Source organism: Paramormyrops kingsleyae, chromosome 15 (genome assembly GCF_048594095.1).
Source record: "Paramormyrops kingsleyae isolate MSU_618 chromosome 15, PKINGS_0.4, whole genome shotgun sequence".
In the NCBI taxonomy this organism is placed as follows: Eukaryota; Metazoa; Chordata; class Actinopteri; order Osteoglossiformes; family Mormyridae; genus Paramormyrops; species Paramormyrops kingsleyae.
In genome coordinates, this window is record NC_132811.1 from 10,561,016 (window position 1) to 10,582,212 (window position 21,197).

The 21,197-nt window shown below is 41.5% G+C and overlaps 1 protein-coding gene across 2 annotated transcripts; it reads left to right on the plus strand.

The window, feature by feature from the left end:
- The first annotated feature begins 864 nt into the window (after positions 1–864).
- pkia (cAMP-dependent protein kinase inhibitor alpha) lies at positions 865–9,054 on the plus strand. Of its 2 annotated transcripts, none has more exons than XM_023822460.2 (3): positions 865–999; positions 6,666–6,843; positions 8,652–9,054. In XM_023822460.2, exons 2-3 carry the CDS (start codon positions 6,693–6,695, stop codon positions 8,744–8,746), a joined length of 246 nt encoding a protein of 81 aa, XP_023678228.1. In that variant the 5' UTR covers positions 865–999; positions 6,666–6,692; the 3' UTR covers positions 8,747–9,054. The 2 variants fall into 2 exon arrangements, with proteins under 2 accessions (XP_023678228.1, XP_023678229.1); XM_023822461.2 differs by lacking the exon at positions 865–999 and adding an exon at positions 4,331–4,403.
- Positions 9,055–21,197: the final 12,143 nt, after the last annotated feature.

Sequence of the window (21,197 nt, forward strand, 5' to 3'; positions counted from 1 at the left end):
TGTTCTCCCTTGAAAGGAGGCTTTCACGCGGGGACTCATATAGCTTGAGCACATCTGTAAACCCACTGCAGCTTTGTGACAAGCAGACCACTATCAAATGGTGAATTTGTTCACTGCATATTTGTAATTTTAATAGCTCTCTGGAGTAGAGAGAGGACAATGGTGGCTGTATATTCGGCGCTGGGTATGAGGGGGGAATTTGGCAAATGTAGAAATGATGTCATATGTCAAACTGCACAAAAAATAATATGATATGTAACCTTTTCCTACCTCACGGCTTATATTTGGCTATTTTCATAGCCTTTTCAAACTACTGGAAAAGCTAGGAAAATATACAAATTATGACAAAACCGAGGAGCTGTAGTGAGTATAAATAGGTCTAAATATATGAATTTCTAACTATGTCGTTTCCACAAGCACTTTATCTGTCGTTTTTATCTGTCAATTTCAAGATCATCCGTGGTTCATTTAATACTTTGTACCCTATATCTCATGACACATACTGCATTTGAAACGCTGCCATTTAAGAAGGCGTGTTATATGCATCAAAACAAAATCTGCACATAGAAACTTAATTGCAAAAATATAACACGAAAAACATGGAAAATATGAACGACTTTATTTTATAAATGATCGACATTTACCAATTTTGTAATGTATTACTATATTGGATAATTTGTGTGTGACAGTACCTGTTAATGTTTCCTTTAGACAATTTATATGTATATACACTTATAGATGTATATTGAAAATATTTACGTTGATTTATTTATTTGCAAAGATTAACGTTGGGTGTGTAAGTAACAGGATTGATCGAGACCCCCACCCCCATCGTGGGAAAAAAATCTGGAATCCCTTCGTGACATCATAGCTGGAATGGCTGGCGCTGGGAGTTAATGAGACTCCCGCTTCAGTTAAGAAAATGGGCGTTTTTCCCTTTTCTTTTAAGCATTTTTTAAATCGTGATTTAAAATAAAAGCTTTCGACATAGCACTAAAGGTAAGCAGCGCACGTACAAATGTAACGCTTGCGAGATTGCTTCTGTTATACATCCTACTGGCGTGCGATCGTCAGGCTAAAGAGCCTCCGGTTTTTATCTGATCAGAGCCTATGTCCGCTACCTACATCAAAACGCGTTTATATGCGTCTCTGTATGTCTGCCTGTTTAACATAACGCATCGATTTATATAGTATGCTTTGACATAAATCCACAACAGCAGCAACCGACGCTTAGCAAGAATAACAGTCGCCCCCAATGCTTGCCACTGCTTTTTTATTTGCGTGATTTTTTTTCGTGAATCAAATGTTTTACCATCAAGGTGTGATGTGGGTAAAATGTTACGAATAACTAATTCGCTTGTATGGCACCATGCAAAAGGATAGATCTAGATAGGCTTAACTGTGCTGCAGCGATATTCTGCGAATCTTGAGCTGCAACAGCTGCTACAATTTATTCAAATGCAATTATTCGTGTGGCCTTTCGGCAAGAGATGAAAACGTTTGGCAAAAACGTCTTTATTGTTGTTATTCATTAATGCCCGTAAATGCCGGACGCTGTATTACAATGACATTTTAACAAGCATGAGATTAGGGCTAATATTATTAGCTATAATCTTAGTGTAACTATGTATCTTGTGAGAGTCTAGTCCGCAGAAGCCAATGAAGCAGAAACAATGTTTGGCCTTCTTTGAAAGGTGTTGAAACAGAGTAGTTGCTTTTGTTACGCATCAGAAATAGTCAGTTTTAGTATTGTTATCATTGTTTTCTTCATTGATGAGATATTTTGGAACAAAATCTTCAGAAGGGCATTAAGCACTTTTGTGCATTCCCGTAGAGCAGGGGTCTCAAACTCCAGTCCTGGGGGGCCGGAGCCCTGTGTAGCTTAGTTCTTTCCCTGTTCCACCACAAATGATTCAGCTCAAGAGCTGTGTGGTAATTAGCACAAGGAGTTGAATCAGGTGTGTTAAATGAGGGTGAACCAAAAACTGTGTAGGGCTCCGGCCCCCCAGGACTGGAGTTTGAGACCCCTGCCGTAGAGGATAAACCCAGTGTATGTGTGCACAGTTCTAGGTCTGTATTTCAGTGTGATTTTTAGGTCAACCTGATAAAAAGGGATAGCAAGCCCACAAGAAAATGTAAGACAGAGGGTGGAAGTTTAGATATGTTGCCCAGAACAGACTAATAATATAAATACTGATAATATAAACACAACAACAGACCACTTTATAGATGTTAGTACAAATCGTTATTGCCTCCCTTGGCTGAGCCTCTGTGATATATAGCTATTAGAATGCAGAGGCTCTATTGCTTTAATGGTTTGAAAATTTTAATTTAGTAGTTTGGTGGTTTGAGGTGTGTGAAATTTGGAAGGTGCAGAAGAGCTAATGCTGATGACCATGGTGAGATCTTCCAGATAAATGCATAGCGGCCTTTATTCTGCTTGTAGACCAGGGCCAAAGTCTTGAACCAACCAGTTAATCTTGAAATTTAAATTATTATTCTATGGTTCTTCTAATATAAGCTCCTGGATTACAGTTTTGAAGCATCTTTGATTTATTTCCTTGTGTTTGCAAACACACTTGCCCTAAATTTAGTTTCTCTTTTGAGATGTGGAGGAAAATACTTTTTTTTTTTTTGTGTAATATGGCGATCAAAATTTTCCTTTGAAATGTCAGACCTGATGGCAAACCAGGCAGCGTGAAGAGACAGATGTTTCTAATCTCATTTGGTCTCTTAATCGGAACAGTGTTACAGCTTTTGCAGGCAAAGCAGCCCTCGTGACGTTCTATAGAGGTTACCCTTCAGTAAAGCGTTTGCCTATGCATATTTAGCTAGTTTAACAAATGACATTCAACTGATGCTGTTTTCAGGCAAACTGACGCTATGACTTGTTCTGTGTGGGTGGTACACGTTCTGCGACGGGGGCCCGGTGTGGATCGGCCTAGACACATCGCTGGCCGGAAAGCTCGTTTGCTTCTTGCATGGCGAAACCACTGCCCCCTCTTCCCTTTTTTAACCTTCCGGGAGCAACGTGTGAACCTGGTCACAGATGGAAATGACTATGCATGTATTAGCCTGGCTGCCATGTGACTAAACTCTCCACCACATCCTTCTCATTCTCATAACTCCAGGAGTGTGCAGGGTGAAAAACAGAAGTGCTCATAAACCGAATATTGCCACATTCTGATTTTGCAAATCGCTCCACCCCGCAGGCTGCTTAACAATTATCACTGTTTCCTTGTTTGGAGATCGCATTTGGTTTGTGGGCTGGGAGTGATCTGTCCCGTCTCTTTGTTGACAAGTAATAAATTGATTGTTTGCTGTTTGTTTTATTTATTTGTGCCAGAGATACATGGACAACCACCAGCTGGCTGTCCCCAACAAAGTCTGCATATACACCAACGTTTCAGTTTGTTTACAGTTTCTGCTCTAGTCCACTCCTAGTCTGTTGCGAGACGTGCAGCTTCTCTTCCAAATCTTGTGTGTTTTCACTTTTTTCCTGGAGCTGTGAGAGGTAGTTATGCGACACAGTGGTTTTGTTTCCCCGCCACGCCATCTCCAAGCGTTTGCCAGGCCTGTATTTTCATATGAAGAAATTTTGGAATGGTAGCTTTTTCCCTTAAAAATCAAAGCTGGATTGGAACAGATCAGAAGAGTAGGAAAGAATCAGATCATGTGTTTTCAGAATTAGTCATTTGTAGAGACACTGTGTGTAGGACAAGTAGGGACAGTCGTCTTAACATGCACTGCCTCTTCCATTTTATTTTTACTCAACAGTGGTAGGTTAATGCATGTTTAGCAACATAAACACATTGGTCACAGTGCAAGAAAAACAAACAGAATAGAAATATTAATGTGAAAGGCATTTTTAAAAATTACAAATCTTATAGATTGACTGCGATATGCTGAGGCATGGAGGAAATGCATAGAAAATTTGACTCATAAATACGATTTAAAAATGTCTATGCACACAGTTTGTCCTGAGACATTTTTGAAGCCCCAAATGCAAAAGAACATGCATGTCCACAATAACCTGCCATAGTTTTCCTAGCTAATTTATAGTGACAAACCCTATAAAAGTGTGACATTACAGAACCACACCTCTATCATAGATTCATATTCATATCTATGGACTTCTAACTATGCGACGATAGTTCATTAGACTTCGTATGAAACAATGAGCTATTCTTAGCTTCAAAACAGGCTGTAAACACACTATCTGGTTCATCAGCGTTTTCCAGCTGAATGACAACACGTTAAGGGTAACAGCTGAGCGACCCTGAGGCAGGGCAATGTCGTTTACCAAAAATAGCACCCGGGGCTTTGCATTGTGGGAAACAGAAGCACATGCATGGACTTCAGGACACACTTCCAGAAGATTTGCGAATGGGTAGTAGTTGTTTGTAAGTTAATAGCACCAAGGCTGAGTTTTTAACATGGTGCTGGAGAACCTCTATAATATAAAGTGTGTAAATGTGTGTGTGTGTGTCTGTGTGTTGGCTCACTGTTGGCTCATTCCGGAAGGCCACTTGAAACTGGGCTTTCTTTGCGATCGTTATTGTCAAAGTTCCGCACTCTTTGAGTACATAGAGATATGACACTGGTTTCTCCTTTGTATAATTTTTTCAAAATGTCATGTTGAATGACATTTTTTGACTAAACCTTTTGGTCTTTTGGTTTTGAAATCGGTATACTCTACTGTGCATGATCTCTGTGTATTGAAATGGGTTTGCCTTTGTGTTTTGAGAATTTAGCGCTTACCTGTAGTAATTTTTAACCATATATACAAAATAATTACCTTAACTGAAGGCTGTTCTTGCCATGTTACCATTTGTCAGGCTTTTATCATTTAAAACTTATAGGTGCATCAGATTATGTTCTATATCTATAACGGTTAAAAAACCACAAATGAAAAGAGGTCATCTTTGTCTTCCCAGATGCCTCCATTCTCACCTACAGCTGTTACTGTCTCATAATGAAGGTTGTGTTTGCTTGTAATTATGGTGTCGAGAGCAATCTGCCACAGTCTGGGTGCTGCTTTCTGTCTGGGGAAAGCACTTCTCTCCAGGCTGATTTAGTGGAATTTGCGGCTGTTCAACTCCATGCCATGTCCTTGAAACACAAATTAGATAGGAAACTCTTTTCTGGGCATTTTGTTCTGTAGATGTTTTTTTTTTCTCTGTTGTTCACAAATGGAGTAAACTAGTTTGGATTTTTATGCACAGTTGAATTGAATAGAGGAGGAATGTAAAGTGTGTGTTCATAGATTGTGTTTTTAGTAAATGATGGTGGGGCTCGCTCCAGTTGGCGGAGTATGCCAAACCATGTGACTTGGGAATGTGAGGGCGGAAAGGTGTCCTTTAGCGTCTAGGCTTAACAGGCTGTGGGATGGAATGAACAGATAAGATGCCTGTTTTGGGGAAACGGGGTTTGTCCTTTAGCCAAGAGTCAATACAAATGTTTTATATTGGCGATCAGCCTCATTTTGATTGGATGTCTCTAAAATTACCCTTAGTGTGTGATTGTGTGTGTGTTTGTGTGTGTATTGCAATTGTCTGACATCCCATTCGGGGGTCTTCCCCGCCTGTCTGGGATAGGCTCCAGGATGACCACGAGCCCGTACCAAAAATGGACATGTCAAGTGGAGTGGAATAGGCTTGCATTGATGCAGTGTCAATCTGAATGCACTGCTGTTGTAATCCATCCATCCACTTATCCTGGTCAGGGTTGACAGATCTGTGATGTAGTGCAGTAAATAAAGCCTGCTACTCAGTTGACACAAAAAAAATATACAAAGCATTATACTGCAAGCTTGGCCAAGCCAATCCCCCATATCCCTTGATAACCCCAGTTGCTTGCCAGAGTTTATATCCTGGCTCTCTGTCCGTTTCCAGGGAATTTCTGGCTTTTGCTTTTCAGTGAGAAATGTCTCCCTCTACTGTCAGACGAAGGAAGCATTTTAAACACTTTCGCATCTTAAATCGTTAACATTTTTAAATGTCTTGCTATACGAATTCGGCCTGTTCATACCTACAGCTACTAAATGGCATAGAATCTGTATTAAACCTGAATATATCTCATTTAATTTAAATTCTTCTCACCCAACACACCTGTCTTATAATGATTTTTCACCTGCCATATGATTGTTTGTACAGTGGTCTTCAAATGGTTGCATGATGTCATTCTTTGATTACATTTAATCTACCGTAACCGTACCGTAACTGATTTAATCTACCGTAAATTCACACTGTAATTCTTTAGGCAGACTGGCATAGATAGAACTGTCATTGCACAAATACAGCTACAAGGGCAATGTCATGTAGTTTAGCACTGTCAGGAAAAGGTACAGTTTTGTTCCCCAAGGTACAAACAACATTAATGTACCTCCATTGTACAAAAATGTTCCTCAGAGTCCATTTCTGTACCTTAAATTAGACTAAAACACACTTTTACTTACAGCTAGAGTACAATTGGCAGACCCTTGAGGGTACAGCCCCACGAAATTGTACCCTCAGTGGTTCAAATTGGTACTTTTATTCTGACATTGTATAGGCCTACCCTAGAAATATGCTTTAAAATGTGACTGAAACATAATATATACCCTATATACCTCAATATAAACCTTCAAAGCCAGACTCCTAAAGCGCTCACTGCCCGCTCTGCAGGCCCTGCTATGTTGAAACGTGTCAGCGATGACTGATGTGGAATCGACCTATGAGGACTTCATCGCTTCGGGCAGAAGTGGCAGGCGCAACGCTCTGCATGACATCCGCGGCGACCCGGGCGACCCGGACCACGGCGGCGTGTCGGAGACGCTCTCCAAGATCGACATCAATAAAACAGGTGGGCGACCGACAAACGCACCGGCGATCCGCTTCCTGCACCGGAGCGACGTTATGCGGGAATGACCTGGCAGCCTCGGCGCATATTGGCATCTGTTGATTTCATAACACCATATTAATCATCGTATCTTTTCGATCGTATATTTTACAGTCGGTGTCGCGGACGCCTGCCAGCGCGCACACGGGATTCCCGTGAGAGTCCTGCGCTAATTACTTTCGCAATTACAAAACTGCGGAGAACCCTCACAACTTTGTGATACGGCTCCACCCGTACCTTGCACGTCGTTCTCACCTCCCGCTTTTCCCATTTCCTCCTTCGGGTAGATCTTATGGTGTATGTGTGGATTTAATTGGCAGGTATACCTGTTAGTCAGAGCTGGTATGTCTATATAAATCAGTCAAGTTATTATCTTGACTGATTTGTATTTGAAACGTTAATTGTTACGCAGCTGGATATGTATGCTATTACAGAGCTGTAGACCCTTTGAAGTAAAATTGCTTAATTAGTTTATTTAGTTGGTTGTATTTTGGAAGGGTTATAGATTGGCCTAACGGCATAAAATCAAGCAAATCTATAATTATGGTAACATGTAGGCTTAATTCAGATTACCACAAATGCAGCGTTTAAAAACTCCAGGACTCGGTGCATAACAAGGGGGGGGGGGATACATGCAAGGAATATAAAAGCCGTGTTGATGAATAAGTGTGAGTGAGTCAGTCCATGTTGAAAGAAGCCAGTGATGACTGAGAGATATGGAATTTGTGGTAAGGCCTTAAATGTTACTCTGCCTGTAGGGGGGGCATTGAAACTTGCAGAGACTCTTTGTTGTTACAGCCCAACAATAGCCCAACACAGCAACATAGGGCAACAATTAAAAATCACTTCTCCGTCATCTTTTTTCAATAGACTTTCTGTCCGTAAGTCCAAGCAATTCCGAGAGTGTTGCTGGATTAACTGCATGTCTTTGGACTGCAACGGAAAACTGGAGTAGCCAGAAGAATCCTGCATTACACAGGGAGATGGAGTGGAGGAGGAAGTCGACCCAACACGTGTGCTGTGAGGCGACACTCGCCGAGAGCACCCGGAAATCTGGAAAATTCTGGATAAACAGCTATGAGTTCCAGAAATATAAATGAACTAAATGACATAATGAAGGAAATGGCGGGATTCGTATTTTTCCAGTTAGACTTCATGCTCAGGAATTAGCCCCAAAAGGTATCGGAATATGATGCATCGAATATGATTGACATTTTAAAATGAGTTTGAGGTAAATAAGAATGACGAGAAGAGCTAGCCAGCTGGCTTCTTGTGAATACGTGATTTGTTGAGTCACAGCTAGAGTGGAGAACAGACTTGTTTTGTTTGCACATAGTGGATCTTTTAAGTACACACTTGAGGAATTACAGATAAATTAATTGTTTGATGCTATAACTATAGTTTGACAGGGATAATGACCTTTGACCCTTAAAAACTGTTGTTCGCTATTTGAAATGTCTTCCCGTTATCTCAGACACATTCATTTAGAGGTCAGTATAAAGTGACTCCTTTGACTCTGTAGTGGAATAATTTGTTATGCTCTGAATGTAGGTACCTGCTTCACCATGATCACCACTCCTCAATATTGCTAGATAACTGTCCTAGCTATGTGTGGTCATTCTTTATTTGCAGTGACATCATTCTTGCTGGCTGTCCTTGCTGGGCTTGTGAAGCTAACGCTGAAAGGAAAATTTCCCATGTTTCCTAACATTTGATTCTAATATGTCATATCCTTTTTTTTTTTTTTCTTTTTTTTTCTCTTCTCTTCCCAGGTGAAGGTGATGATTCTGAGCAATGTGCTGGCCCTGCCACAGAGCCAGCACCGCAGTGCAAAGAGGGCAAAGAGGCAATTAACAACCAGGCCTGAGTCCCAGAGAGGGCGCCGGGTGCTGGATGGCCCGGGAGTCGCCCACCAAAAGAAGGAACGCACATCTGAGAGGAGAAAGGGCTGCCCGGGTTTCCTGTGGCACCAGAAAGCACAGGCTTTACGCATACGGAACGCAGGGTCCGCTTTGGCCAGAAATGAGTGTATCTTTAATAATGGGTGAGGGAAGGCCACTAACCTCATAGGCAGCCACGTTGAAATGCAGTCCAGTGTCGTCTCAGTAGCTGAGGTAGGGAACATCGACATCCAGGTTTGATCCAAGTTGTTCCTGTTGACCGATCGGCTTCCGCGGTGGGGGGTGGGGGGCGGGGGGTGAGGGGTTGGGGGGGAGGCTTATTGTACATTTTGGTGCTGGTGAGGATGCAGGTATTTGAGAAACCGTATGGTCCACGGTGATGGCGCTTTTGTAAAAAATTAAGCTTGACCTGCCTACTTATATCTTCCTCACACCACGCAACCTCCCAAATTTCTAAGGAGCCGACTGTGGATATAATAAAGGGTCACTTTATAATTTTGTTGTATTTTGTAGAATATGGCCAGTGTCCTTCAGTAAAAGCAATGGGGCCGTATGGAACAGACGGTCAACTGCCAAGCGTGTAAGGCCAAATACAGTTTTTTTTTTTTTTTCATTTCTTTTCAGTTTTCTCTTTTTTTATCGTTTCAAGTGAACATCCTCGAATTGGAGATACTGTAACGTCAAAGGAACAACTCCTTGCGTTAGTATCCATCATGTTTACGTACTGTCTTGTTCCAAAAACTGCCACCATTTCCCTCTGTTATGAGTTGCGATGTTTGTATCAGGGATAGCTCATCGTTTTTGAATCTCGTGTAGCTGTATATTGTAATTTTATTGTGATACATGATCCACTTTTAAGACCGCACTTTACTCAGTCGTAAGCTATGCTGCATCTCATGACGTCAAAGCAGAATCTTAAGAGACAAGCCCATTTCTACTGGCTGTGACGTTAGTGGACACGTGAATCAAAGAGAATCTCAAAATTCATTCATACTAAATTCCCTGCTGAAACTGATCCATGGCATCAAAGACCTTGTATTAGATGGTAGCTGTGAAGATTAATTATTTTTGCATACTTCAAGAAAGACTATGCATCTCACCTTCATTACAATTACGCAAGAACCAACAGGCACAGCAGTTGATAAGTGATCATTAAATGGGCGGATGACTGATTATCCTTGTTATGCAATACTTTTCCGTTACGTGAGTGTGAATGTCTGGCATTTTTGTTCCCTAAACTCCCCCAACTTTTAGTGCTGGAATTGCTTGATCTGAAAAGTATTTATTGATTTACTCATACTGTCTGCTATCTTGTAAAAAAGGCATATTTTTTGTCTATTGGCCCAGTATTAATATAGTGATGTTTATAAAAGCACATGGATTTTTTTTTAATTTTAGTTACTAGCTTCCTAAACTATTAATTTGTGTTTGGTTTGACAAATATTAATTAATTTAAGAGTGTTTGCTGTACATATGTGGATTTTTTTTTCCTTTCATATACAGAATAAAATGCATTCAGTGATTAAATGTACATTGGTTTCCAAAATGTACAGTTGTTCACTGCAGTTTTTGTATTTTTTTTTTCCTGGTTTTTGAAATATGTTCGCCAGCCTTAAGTTGTATTATTGTATTCAATATAATGTTTGTTACCAAACAAAGAACTATCTTGTTAATCTAAAACTGAAGTGAAAGAAACAAATAGAAAGAATACTGTGGAAAAATGTCTCCTCCCTGTGGTGATTTTGAGTATTTTCTCAGCGAACCTGTTGAGGCAGCTTATTCTATGAATAACGTTTTTCCCCCATGTGCTTATTTGCCCTCACATATGGCCTGAAATATTTATACTTTGTTAAAATACCACACAATGCATCATTATGTTCGCAAAGCTGTATTTTTAGTGACGTCCTATTCAACAATTTATAAAATAAAACCTTGACGGCACTTTACGTTAGCCCTTTTAAATCTGGAAACCCAAAATATGTATAAATAAGGTTTTACATGAGCACACATGCTTTCACTTATGCATAGAGTATTATTTTATCCATCATTGTAGCTCAGAGGGTTAGGATGCTGTGATCAGAAGGTTGCTGCTTCAAATCCTGGGCTGGGCTAGAGAGTAGCGATTTCACTGTTCACACATTGAGCAAAGCTATTAACCATGATTGCTAGTGGATGCTGGCTGATCCAACTTTCTCAAATGTATACGTTGCTTCAGATAGAAGTGCTAAAAAAATAACGTGCGCTGCAGTTCTACGCATTAATGGCATGCAGCTGGAATGGCGCTACAGAAACCGATGAGGAATAAAGTTGCATGGTCTCTAAAGTATCACAACCACAAACGCCTCTGTCCATATGTGTTTACGAAATTCCTGGCCTCTAGTCCCTGGAAGTCAGTCCGTTCCTTTTTTTGTGAACCTTTGGGGGTCGCTAATTCACTATCGGCTGCTCATGCTCTGGGCGGCTCAGGATGAGGTACGTTCATGGTATTGGCTGTCAGTCTCGCTTGTTCCCACTATGTTTTCTCGCCCTCCCTAGCTATTTCTCAAATATTTCAGCACAATGAGCCAATATAAAAGCTCAGATGTACTATGTATATTGCGAGTCAAGGATTTATGTAAGAGCTGAAAGCAAACAGGACGACTGGTCCCACAATGATATACCCCAATACACAGAAGCGATTCTAGGGACTCTGGGGGCCCTAGCCAAAAAGACACTGCCATGGGCCCTCCCCCCTCTGACATGGGAATATATATTGTTTTATTTTAGTGTCTAAGTTTAAAATATCAGCAAAGAGAATTTAAGAAACACAAATCCTTTATTTTCATGTTTGTAAAAACAGAATACACAAACAAAGCTAATTTGTCATTGCAAAGTACTATGTAATTGGCTGCCCTCAGGGCCCCCCTTCTGCCTTGGGGGCCCCAAGCAATTGCCTGTCTTGCTTATGATGACATGGGTACATATTTTTAGATATTAACATGTAATAGCATATTGGAAAATGAGGTTTTGGCCGAGATGTTAAGCTCCCCAGTCATATCACAAGGGCAGTCAAGAATTCTTATCTTTGTCTTGATGTTGCCGGATCAATGGATTTTTGAATTTTTAAAGTTGTCTTTTGGAAATCAAACCAATACTCGGGTCAACGTTTCTGAAGGTACTTGTCACGTGTCATAAAAAAACACTCTCTGCAGCCCAGGCAGAATTTCAGAAATGCAGCTGCTTTCATTCAGACAGAATTAATAAAGATGTTTGTAAAATCCCCCAAGTGCACAAATAAAGTCAGATCCTTCTTCATTCCTATAAACAAATGATGTAATCTATTTGAAATGTGTGCAACAGTTTCACAAACACTGAAATTATTTTAAACTATAAAAAAGTGATAGGTTTTATGTAAAATGTATACTGTTAAGTTTAGAATAAATTTGAACTCCATTAATGTTTAAATATTTAGTATCACGCTTTTATCCAAAGTCAGTGCCTGAGCAAGTCTGATAGAGGGGCCCAAGATTTTCATGGGAGACTCATGGGACGGTCACATGTACATCTGGGCAATGTGGACAAAACTCACCCCATAACTCCATATTTTTTAGGCGTATGTATTTAATGTATTTTCTATAAAGTGGTCTAAATGTTTAATTTTAGGTCAAAGCCACCTGTGAGATGTCACCAACACTTTTATTAAAACACGAAAGGCTTTCCTTTCCTGTATGTAAACATACAACTATAAGTATTCAGTACGGACATTTTCAGCATGGCAAACAGAAGTCTCGAAATGAAGCCAACAATAAATTATGCCTATATCGGTGTTGCGTGGGTTCAGTGAAGCACCCTCCACTATGTTTACAAACAGCTTTTTAAAAAGACATTGACATTGTCTTCAAAACAAATGGTGAATGTTTATGAACAAAAAAACTAAAATTTTAATCTAAAACCTATTCAGCAACTGGCTCTAAAAACAAGCCTGACAAGCACAGACACTGCGCTTAATAACGGGAAAGTCCCTTATTTTGACTTATTACTCTTCAACAAAATAAAACAAATATTGGAGCCCGACAATTTTAATGCATAATAAAAGTACTATTGATGAAAAGCGTCATCATATATCTCACTTTGAAAATATATCGATATACCATAAAAATTAGTTTTATCGGCCAGCCTTTGGCGAAGGTAAAAGTTAAGCATTGGATAAGCGGACGTTCCATAGCCACGTCCCTGACAGAGATTGGCACATTGGCTTATTTGTTTTAGGATGAAGATCTTTATTAAAAAATAAAAATGTCCTTATGGCTCATTTAGGGGGGCATGGCCCGCCAATGCCACCCCATGTCACCCACTCTGGTCCAAAGCAATGTACAGTGAGTCAAATGGCACATTGCAAATATTCATGCCGTCAAGGAGGCCACTAGACATAAGTACAGCTAGGCTGAGCTTATAGTGAATATCCAGCTAATAGTGCATGCAGTTATTGGAACAGGAGCAACCAAAACAGCTACATGACCAAATAAGAGCATAAGAGCATTCAAAGAATGTAGTAAAGGAATTAATAGAACAGATGGGTCTTTATTTTTTCTTGATGGAAGAGTGAATGATGGCTGGAAAGGGGACATCTACAAGATTGGAAGACTGCTGTTATGTGCTCGGCAAAGGTTAACTGTTTGTCTAACACTCCCCCTAGATTCTTAGTAGATTCTGATGGACACAGTGTGGATGAGCCAAGCTGAACAGTGATGTTGTGGTGGATGGTAGGGTTGGCAAGGAGGACAAGAAGTTCAGTCTTGGAGTCTTGGAGTGGTTAAGTTGAAGGTGATGTGATATCAACCAGGTATACAGAGATGCTGGTGTAGACCATGGTGTCAAGTAGGTCTGGATGTCATTGGCGTAGTAGTGGTAGGAGAAGCCATGGGACTAGATGTAATGCAGAGAGAAGAGGAGAGGACCAAGGACAGAGCCTTGTGGAACACCAGCTGTTACCTGAAGTGACTTAGACATCTCTGCACCACAATCCACTTGGAATGATCTGTCTGACAGGTATGAGTCAAACCAGCACAAAACAGTCCCTCTGATGTCAAGTTGAGAAAGGGTGGCCAGGATGATTAGGTGATTGTGTCAGAAGCTGTAGAGAGGTCTAGCAGGATCAGGACAGATGACTGGAGTGCAGCTCTTATGGTTCTCAGAGTGTCCACAACAGGTGTTCTGGTCAGAAACCAGAGTGAAGACGGCCCACGAGGGTCAAGATGAACTGAACAAAGAAGTGGTCAGAAATGTATAACTGGGTGACAACTAGTCAGGGATACAGTCCAAGTAAGGATGAGGTCCAGTTCATATCAAGCCTTATGAGTAGGTGGGGTGCAGGGCCGGGTCAGACCAAATGAGGACAGGAGGGTAAGGAAGTCAGTAGCCAGTAGTTTCTCAACGTGGATGTTCAAGTATGAGAGGAAGAGAAGTCAGTAGTGGGGTGGCGGCATTCTTGGGGCGGATCCAGGATGTGACGTACTACATGCATGATGAGGGCAGGGATGAAGTCAGCCTTGTTCGTGGCAGATTGGCAATTCCACAATCCGATGTTGAGCGCGGTAGTAGCAGAGGTAGCAAGGACACTGCCCGGGTTATGAGGGTTGTGTGTTGTCCTGGTGTGCAGACAAGCGGGATGTACGGTACTGAGAACTCATACTGTATATTAATGAGGGAGAGGGACAGTGCTACTGAAGTGCTACCTAAGTGGGTGAAAATGTCATCGCCTCCTCGCTTATCATTTTGATTTTTTAATTGGGCTTTTACACTATTGTTTATTTTCAATTGAAATCTAGTTTAGTTTTAGGTGTGGTTTAGTTAATTTTTATTTAAAAATTGTAAATCTGTTTAGTTGTTACATATTTTACTTCAGATTTTAGTAATGTTATTTCTAGGGATTGAATAAAAGCCGTTGGACTTTCTTAGCTTCGACAGAGTATTGCAACATAATGCTGTTGGCTCTCTATGGTTCAAGTGCATTGCACGAGAGGGCCAAAAATAAACAAATCATTACTTTGACCATATAGTATAGCAATATTATAGTAATAGTAACAACAGTAATGCAAACGCAATTTGTTTTTATTGCATTTCAGTTGGTTTCAGAAGCAATATTTCTTGTTAAAGTTCTTGTTTATTTGTACTTGGTTGCCTGGTGCATAGAGACTAGAAGAACATTCACAATCGTGGATGGGTTGGCACTGTCGCATGCACTACAGCACACCCACTTTCACGTAAAGTAAAAACCAGTCCTGAGCACAGCTGAGGGCAGCAATTCAGTTAGCAAAACAAAGGCAGTGTGTGGCCTTAGGGCCTGTTTGCACTAATATGTTTTTGTTTGGTAACACAAAGATCTTTTTCCGATTTAGCCTTCTATCCGCACTTCCACAGATCTTTTTTCCCAGAAACGGAGAAGAATTTCACTGCTCTCCAACAACTAATCTTTCTGTAAACACATTACTATGGACCCTCATAAATGAAAATTTTTTATATGCCTACATCAATGAGCTCTGATTGGTTCGTACTTAGCTCGTGGCCCTTTCCTGATTAGCTCTCTTCTTTTCGATGTCTCTTTTCCTAATCGGTTATTCTTCACGGGAAGGAAGAATGCTTTACCTTTGTTTTCACGGAACTAAGCCACGTGAACATGCAGGACGTACAGGACTTTTGCGACCTGGCATATGTTGTTTTGCTTACTTGTGTGCAGCTAAATCATATTTTGTGTACATTGTATGCTGTTCACAGGTACTGTAGGAGCTTAAAACGAGACAGTACCTGAGCCAAGTTAAGTGCCGCTCTAGCTTACGATAAAGACATCCAGCCATCGAACCTTGGAGTGCACTGAAACTGAGGGGAAGAGAGTGAGACGTGTAGTGACTAAATTCCTGGATCTCTGTGTTGTCGCAGTGATGGTTCCTTTTATGTACAGCTTTGTGTTTGCAACTATACAGTATTATAATATTTTGCTTTTGCCAAATAAAATATGTGCACGGCTCCACCTGTAGGTGGTGGGTCCACAGGGGGACGAACCCATGTTACTCCTTCGGGCTTCGCCTGGCCGGGCCCCATGGGTGGGGGCCCGGCCACCAGGTGCTTACATACGAGCTCCCACCCCAGGCCTGGCTCCAGAGAAAGGCCCCTGTCTCCCCAGTCTGGGCGAGGTCACATCCTCCTTGATTTTCTTCATCATAGGGGTCAATATGAACCTCACTTAGTCTGGCCACTCAGCTAGGACCAATTTGCCTTCCTGAAACCAAAACTCCTGACACTTACTATAGATCAGCAGACGCAATGCAAAAACAGCTACTAATCAAACACTTACCAATCAACTTAAGAATTTAAACAGCACAGATGTTCGCCGTTCTACTATTTTAGATTTTACTTGAATTACTTGGTGTAATTTTCTAATATTCTGCTCCTAATAGATACTTAATAGAACTATATGGTAATTTATTATCCACTGTGCCTTCAAGACTCAATGAAATAAAAAAACACTGAAAATTTTTTATAGAATTTGTTTCTTCTGATATTAATGCCCTGTCTCCTTCACTGCATTGCTTTTATTTATTGACCTATCTCTCTATGAAAGACGGCTGAAAAGGATATTGTTGTAGCAGAGTCAGGGGTATCAAGATAGTGTCATAAAGAATGTTCCAGAACCTTTCAAGGCTTTGGCAGTTTAGGTTTGCTGAGCCAGTAACTGGCTTATTATCTTTTAGCTATTTAGGCCTTTTTGTATAGGTTGTGAATTTTGCTGAGCATTCTGGTCCAACATGGCTGACGTGTCATAGAACATAAGAACATAAGAAATTTACAAACGAGAGGAGGCCATTCGGCCCATCAAGCTCGTTTGGGGAGAACTTAACTAATAGCTCAGGGTTGTTTAAACCTTATCTAGCTCTGATTTAAAGAAACCCAGGGTTTTAGCTTGCGCTACACTAGCAGGAAGACTATTCCATACTCTAACTACACGCTGTATAAAGAAGTGCTTCCTCAAATTAGTTTTAAAATGTTCTCCCGCTAATTTCCACTTATGGCCACAAGTTCTAGTATTAAAACTAATATCCAGACCTGTTAGAATCTTATAGACCTGAATCATGTCCCCCCTTAGTCATCTTTGCTCCGGGCTAAACAGATTCAGCTCAGCTAACCTCTCCTCATAAGACATTCCTCTAAGACCACAAATCATTCTCGTAACCCTACGTTGCACCTTTTCCAAGGCAGCAATGTCCTTCTTAAGGTATGGTGACCAAACCTGCACACAATATTGTAGGTGGGGTCTTACCAAGGAATTCTATAATCGTAGCATCACCTTCCTTAACTTAAACTCCACACACCTAGAGATATAACCCAACATTCTATTGGCCTTTTTTATTGCTTCCCCACACTGGCGAGAGTGGGACATGGAAGCATCAACATACACACCGAGATCTTTCTCATAATCAGCTGCCTTTATTTCAGTGGAACCCATAAAATATCTGTACTTTATATTTCTGCTCCCTGCATGGATTACCTTACATTTATCTATGTTAAATTTCATCTGCCAGGTATCAGTCCAGTTGCTAATTAAATCAAAATCCCATTGTAGCCTCTGTGCTGCTAGTTCAGTATCTGCTACACCACCCACCTTGGTGTCGTCTGCAAATTTAACCAGTTTACTGTATGTATTGGTGTCAATATCATTAATGTAAATGAGGAACAATAGTGGTCCTAAAATTGAACCCTGCGGTACCCCACTATGAACGCAGGCCCACTGTGACATTGTGCCTCTAATAACTATTTTGCACGTTTAATAACGAGGTCCAGTGACAACTTTTCCGCACTATTGGAAATTGCAATTGGAAATTTTGATTTTTTTTCACCCCACCCTAATATACATACAGTATTGTTAGCCATCTATATTCTGTAAGTGCTTATCTAGCACAGAGTCATGGTGGGCCTGGAGCCAATCCCAGAAATCACAGGGCAGGGGACACCCTGAACGGGATGCCAGTCTATCACAGAACACATACTGACACAGCATGGGCAGTTTACAGACACTAATTCTCTGTGCTGTAGGTATTAACCAAGTAGATGTAAACTCACAGAAACACCACACATGGAGATCTGGGTTAGCAACCAAGCACTCCACTCCATAGCAGCAGTAGCAGGAACAGGAGCAGCAGCAGCAGCAGCAGCAACAACAACATTAAATCACTGTTACCTCACATACATGGCTGGAATCCTGTTTCTCCTTTGTGCGTGGAGTTAGAATGTTCTTCTCATGTCACGTGTTGCCTCACATAGCTGGAATTCCACCTCTGCTCTGTGCGTGGAGTTTGCATGTTCTCATCATGTCGCGTGTTGCCTCACATGGCTGAAATCCCAACTCTGCTCTGTGCGTGGAGTTTGCATGTCCTCATCATGTCGCGTGTTGCCTCATGGGGCTGGAATTCCACCTCTGCTCTGTGCGTGGAGTTTGCATGTTCTCATCATGTTGCGTGTTCCCTCACATAGCTGGAATTCCACCTCTGCTCTGTGCGTGGAGTTTGCATGTCCTCATCATGTCGCGTGTTGCCTCATGGGGCTGGAATTCCACCTCTGCTCTGTGCGTGGAGTTTGCATGTTCTCATCATGTTGTGTGTTCCCTCACATAGCTGGAATTCCACCTCTGCTCTGTGCGTGGAGTTTGCATGTCCTCATCATGTCGCGTGTTGCCTCATGGGGCTGGAATCCCACCTCTGCTCTGTGCGTGGAGTTTGCATGTTCTCCTCATGTCGTGTGTTGCTGTCCCACAGCCCAAAGATATGTGGCTAAGCTAATTGGAGCCCCTAAACTGCCTGTAGTGTGTGAGTGTCTCTGGCATTCTGCCCAAAGTGCCCCCCAGCCCTGTGCCCTGTGCTGCCTGGGACGGGCTTCCGGCTTGCCAGCTCCCACTGATCCCTTTCATGCCCGACAGAGGCTCGGCCTTCTGGCTAATGAGAATTTTGCCTGGATGCTGCAGCCCACGCGCTCATTAACGAGCGGATCCCACTAATGACTGCATTCGCCTGGCCCGCCCCGCGGCCCGCTGTGATGTGGAGCTGGCCACAGTAAAAGTGCAGCTTGTGCTAGGATCAGCTCCTCTGGGGTGATAGCCGGGGGGGGGGGGGGGGGGGGGGTGTCAGGCGTGCAGAGAGGAGACAGTGTGGATCAGGCCCAGGATGGGGTTGTCCTCGTAAGTCAGGCATCTGCAGGTCTCACCGTCCTGATCTTCGAGATCAAGAATGTCTGTAATTAGACTATGACAGCAGATGACAGTGGGGGGGCTGTAATGAGGTTGGAGGGGGGTCTTTTTATGGAGAAAAGGAAATAGACAGAAATATATATATATATTCTGTCTATTTCCTTTTATATATAAATATATATATATTCATTATTATAAAAATATCTTTGGTGGTCTGATGAAATCTTGTCCTTATTCTACAGTGTGCTTCTAAACATAAAATATATCAAATGAAAAGAAGAGGTAGGCAGCAGGTGAAAGAGAGCGAAAAGAAAGTTTTGTCAGTTGTTGAAACTTTTCGCCATTACCCTGGATTCCCTCCGGGGTAGAGGGGGTGGCACCACCGCTAAGGACATGGGCTTGTTACCCTTCACTGCTTTGAGCCTAACTGTGTTTCTTTAGGTGTTTAATTAATCAGAATTGCTCCACAAAAGGAGGCACCTCTAGGGTTAGAGGGATGAATGTCAGTCCCACTCCAAGGGTGTCGCACAGGTTTCCCCCAGGCAGAGGTAGCTCTAGAGATATCGTCACTCAGGGGCTCTTGGAATTGTCCCTTTTTGGTCTCCCTGCCAACCGCCTTCCTCCTGCAGTCCCAAACCAGTTAGGCAAATTATCGCCTCCAAATTTCCCACACTGTGAGTGCATGCGTGTATAAGCCCTGCGATGGACTGGCATCCCGTCCAGGGTGCACCCCTGCCCTGTGCCCTGTGCCCTGTGCCCTGCGCTGCCTCGGCCGAGCTCCAGACTCATCACGAGCCCAAGAGCATCGTGGTTAGTCATATAGTCAGTAGCATCTCCAACTGCTATTGCTGCATGGGATAAAATATCTAAGTATAGTGACGTCAACCTGGGTGACAACGTGTACGGCACAGAACCAGAGCCATGACAGTTTGTCTTCATCCCCCCCAGAAAGGCAGTGGTCCAGTGACCGGCCTGATGGTCCTTCTGAGAGTGGAGATGAACAGTGACCAAGAACAAAGTAGCCAACGAATAAGCTGGGAATAGTACAAGCAACCTTCCCTGACATCTACAGTACATTTCTGCTAGGTACTGGATCTTCTTTATACCCTTTCAATGACCTATTTATACTGAAAATATTGATTTCTCATGTTATTATCCATAGCATAGCATGTTAGGTATGATTAAAGATTAGTATGATATTGAGAGTATGTCACTGCAAAAATAAACATAATACTTGATTGCAAGTAGAACCAATCTAAAGAAACAAATGATGATGTCAAATGTTGTTCTTAAATGCATAGCAACCTCTATAAACCAAGACATGGTCTCATACATATAGCTATAAGTACTGTATATAATGTATATATGTGTGAATATACCCCCATATATAAGTGCATCAGACGTAGCGGGAAATTAGCTTGTGTGCTGTGTCCATTTCAGCACAAACTGATAACTTTTATTTTTCTCCCCCCAGACCTAATTTTCCCAGAGAATATTTGCAATGAGATTTTTCCAGACCCCAAAATCCAGGTGGGATGTATAACTACAGAAAATCTATTTCCCTCCAGCAGTATTTAATATATGAGTCCTCCAAATGCAGCGCCAAAATGCAGCACTGTATGCAATTTCTGTGATACATGCATCGATTTAGCTTTCCAGCCTTCCAGCCTGAAAATATTATTTTCAGGCAAATTACTATATTATTTATATTTATTAGCAGTTAATATGGCAATTTTTCTTATTTACCTGTCAAGTCAGAAAAAAATGCATAAATCAAACAAATAGCAGTGCAGAGACTTAGATGATAAAATTATAATTCGGGTTTTGCCAGCTTACAAATATATATAATTTTGTTATAGCATATTGCTCATTTTAGGTCAACCTTTGCATAATTGTAACTTGTGACCTTTGACAGATGTGAAAACAATGTGTTATTATTGCTATTAGTTTCTGTTGCAGTCACATGTCCAACTGACATGACACTACTGTCTTAAAATGAAGGTATTAAAATGAAATTTGCCCACTGAGGTATCATTATTACGCGGGATTAAACCTACACTCATTGTTTCGTACGTCTTTAATGATGTATAGAAAGCTGATGGTGTTCAATGAAAAGCTCACTGTATGGTGTCATTTGTTTCATTGGTGCACTTCTGGCTTACAACATAGTCTCTACTTATGTTCAGACATGGCTACGTTTTTTT

Coding starts and splice junctions, on each gene's coding strand:
- pkia (XM_023822460.2), top strand. CDS start 6,693: ATGACTGATGTGGAATCGACCTATGAGGACTTCATCGCTTCGGGCAGA. Junction 6,844..8,651: donor GATCGACATCAATAAAACAG/GTGGGCGACCGA, acceptor TTCTCTTCCCAG/GTGAAGGTGATGATTCTGAG.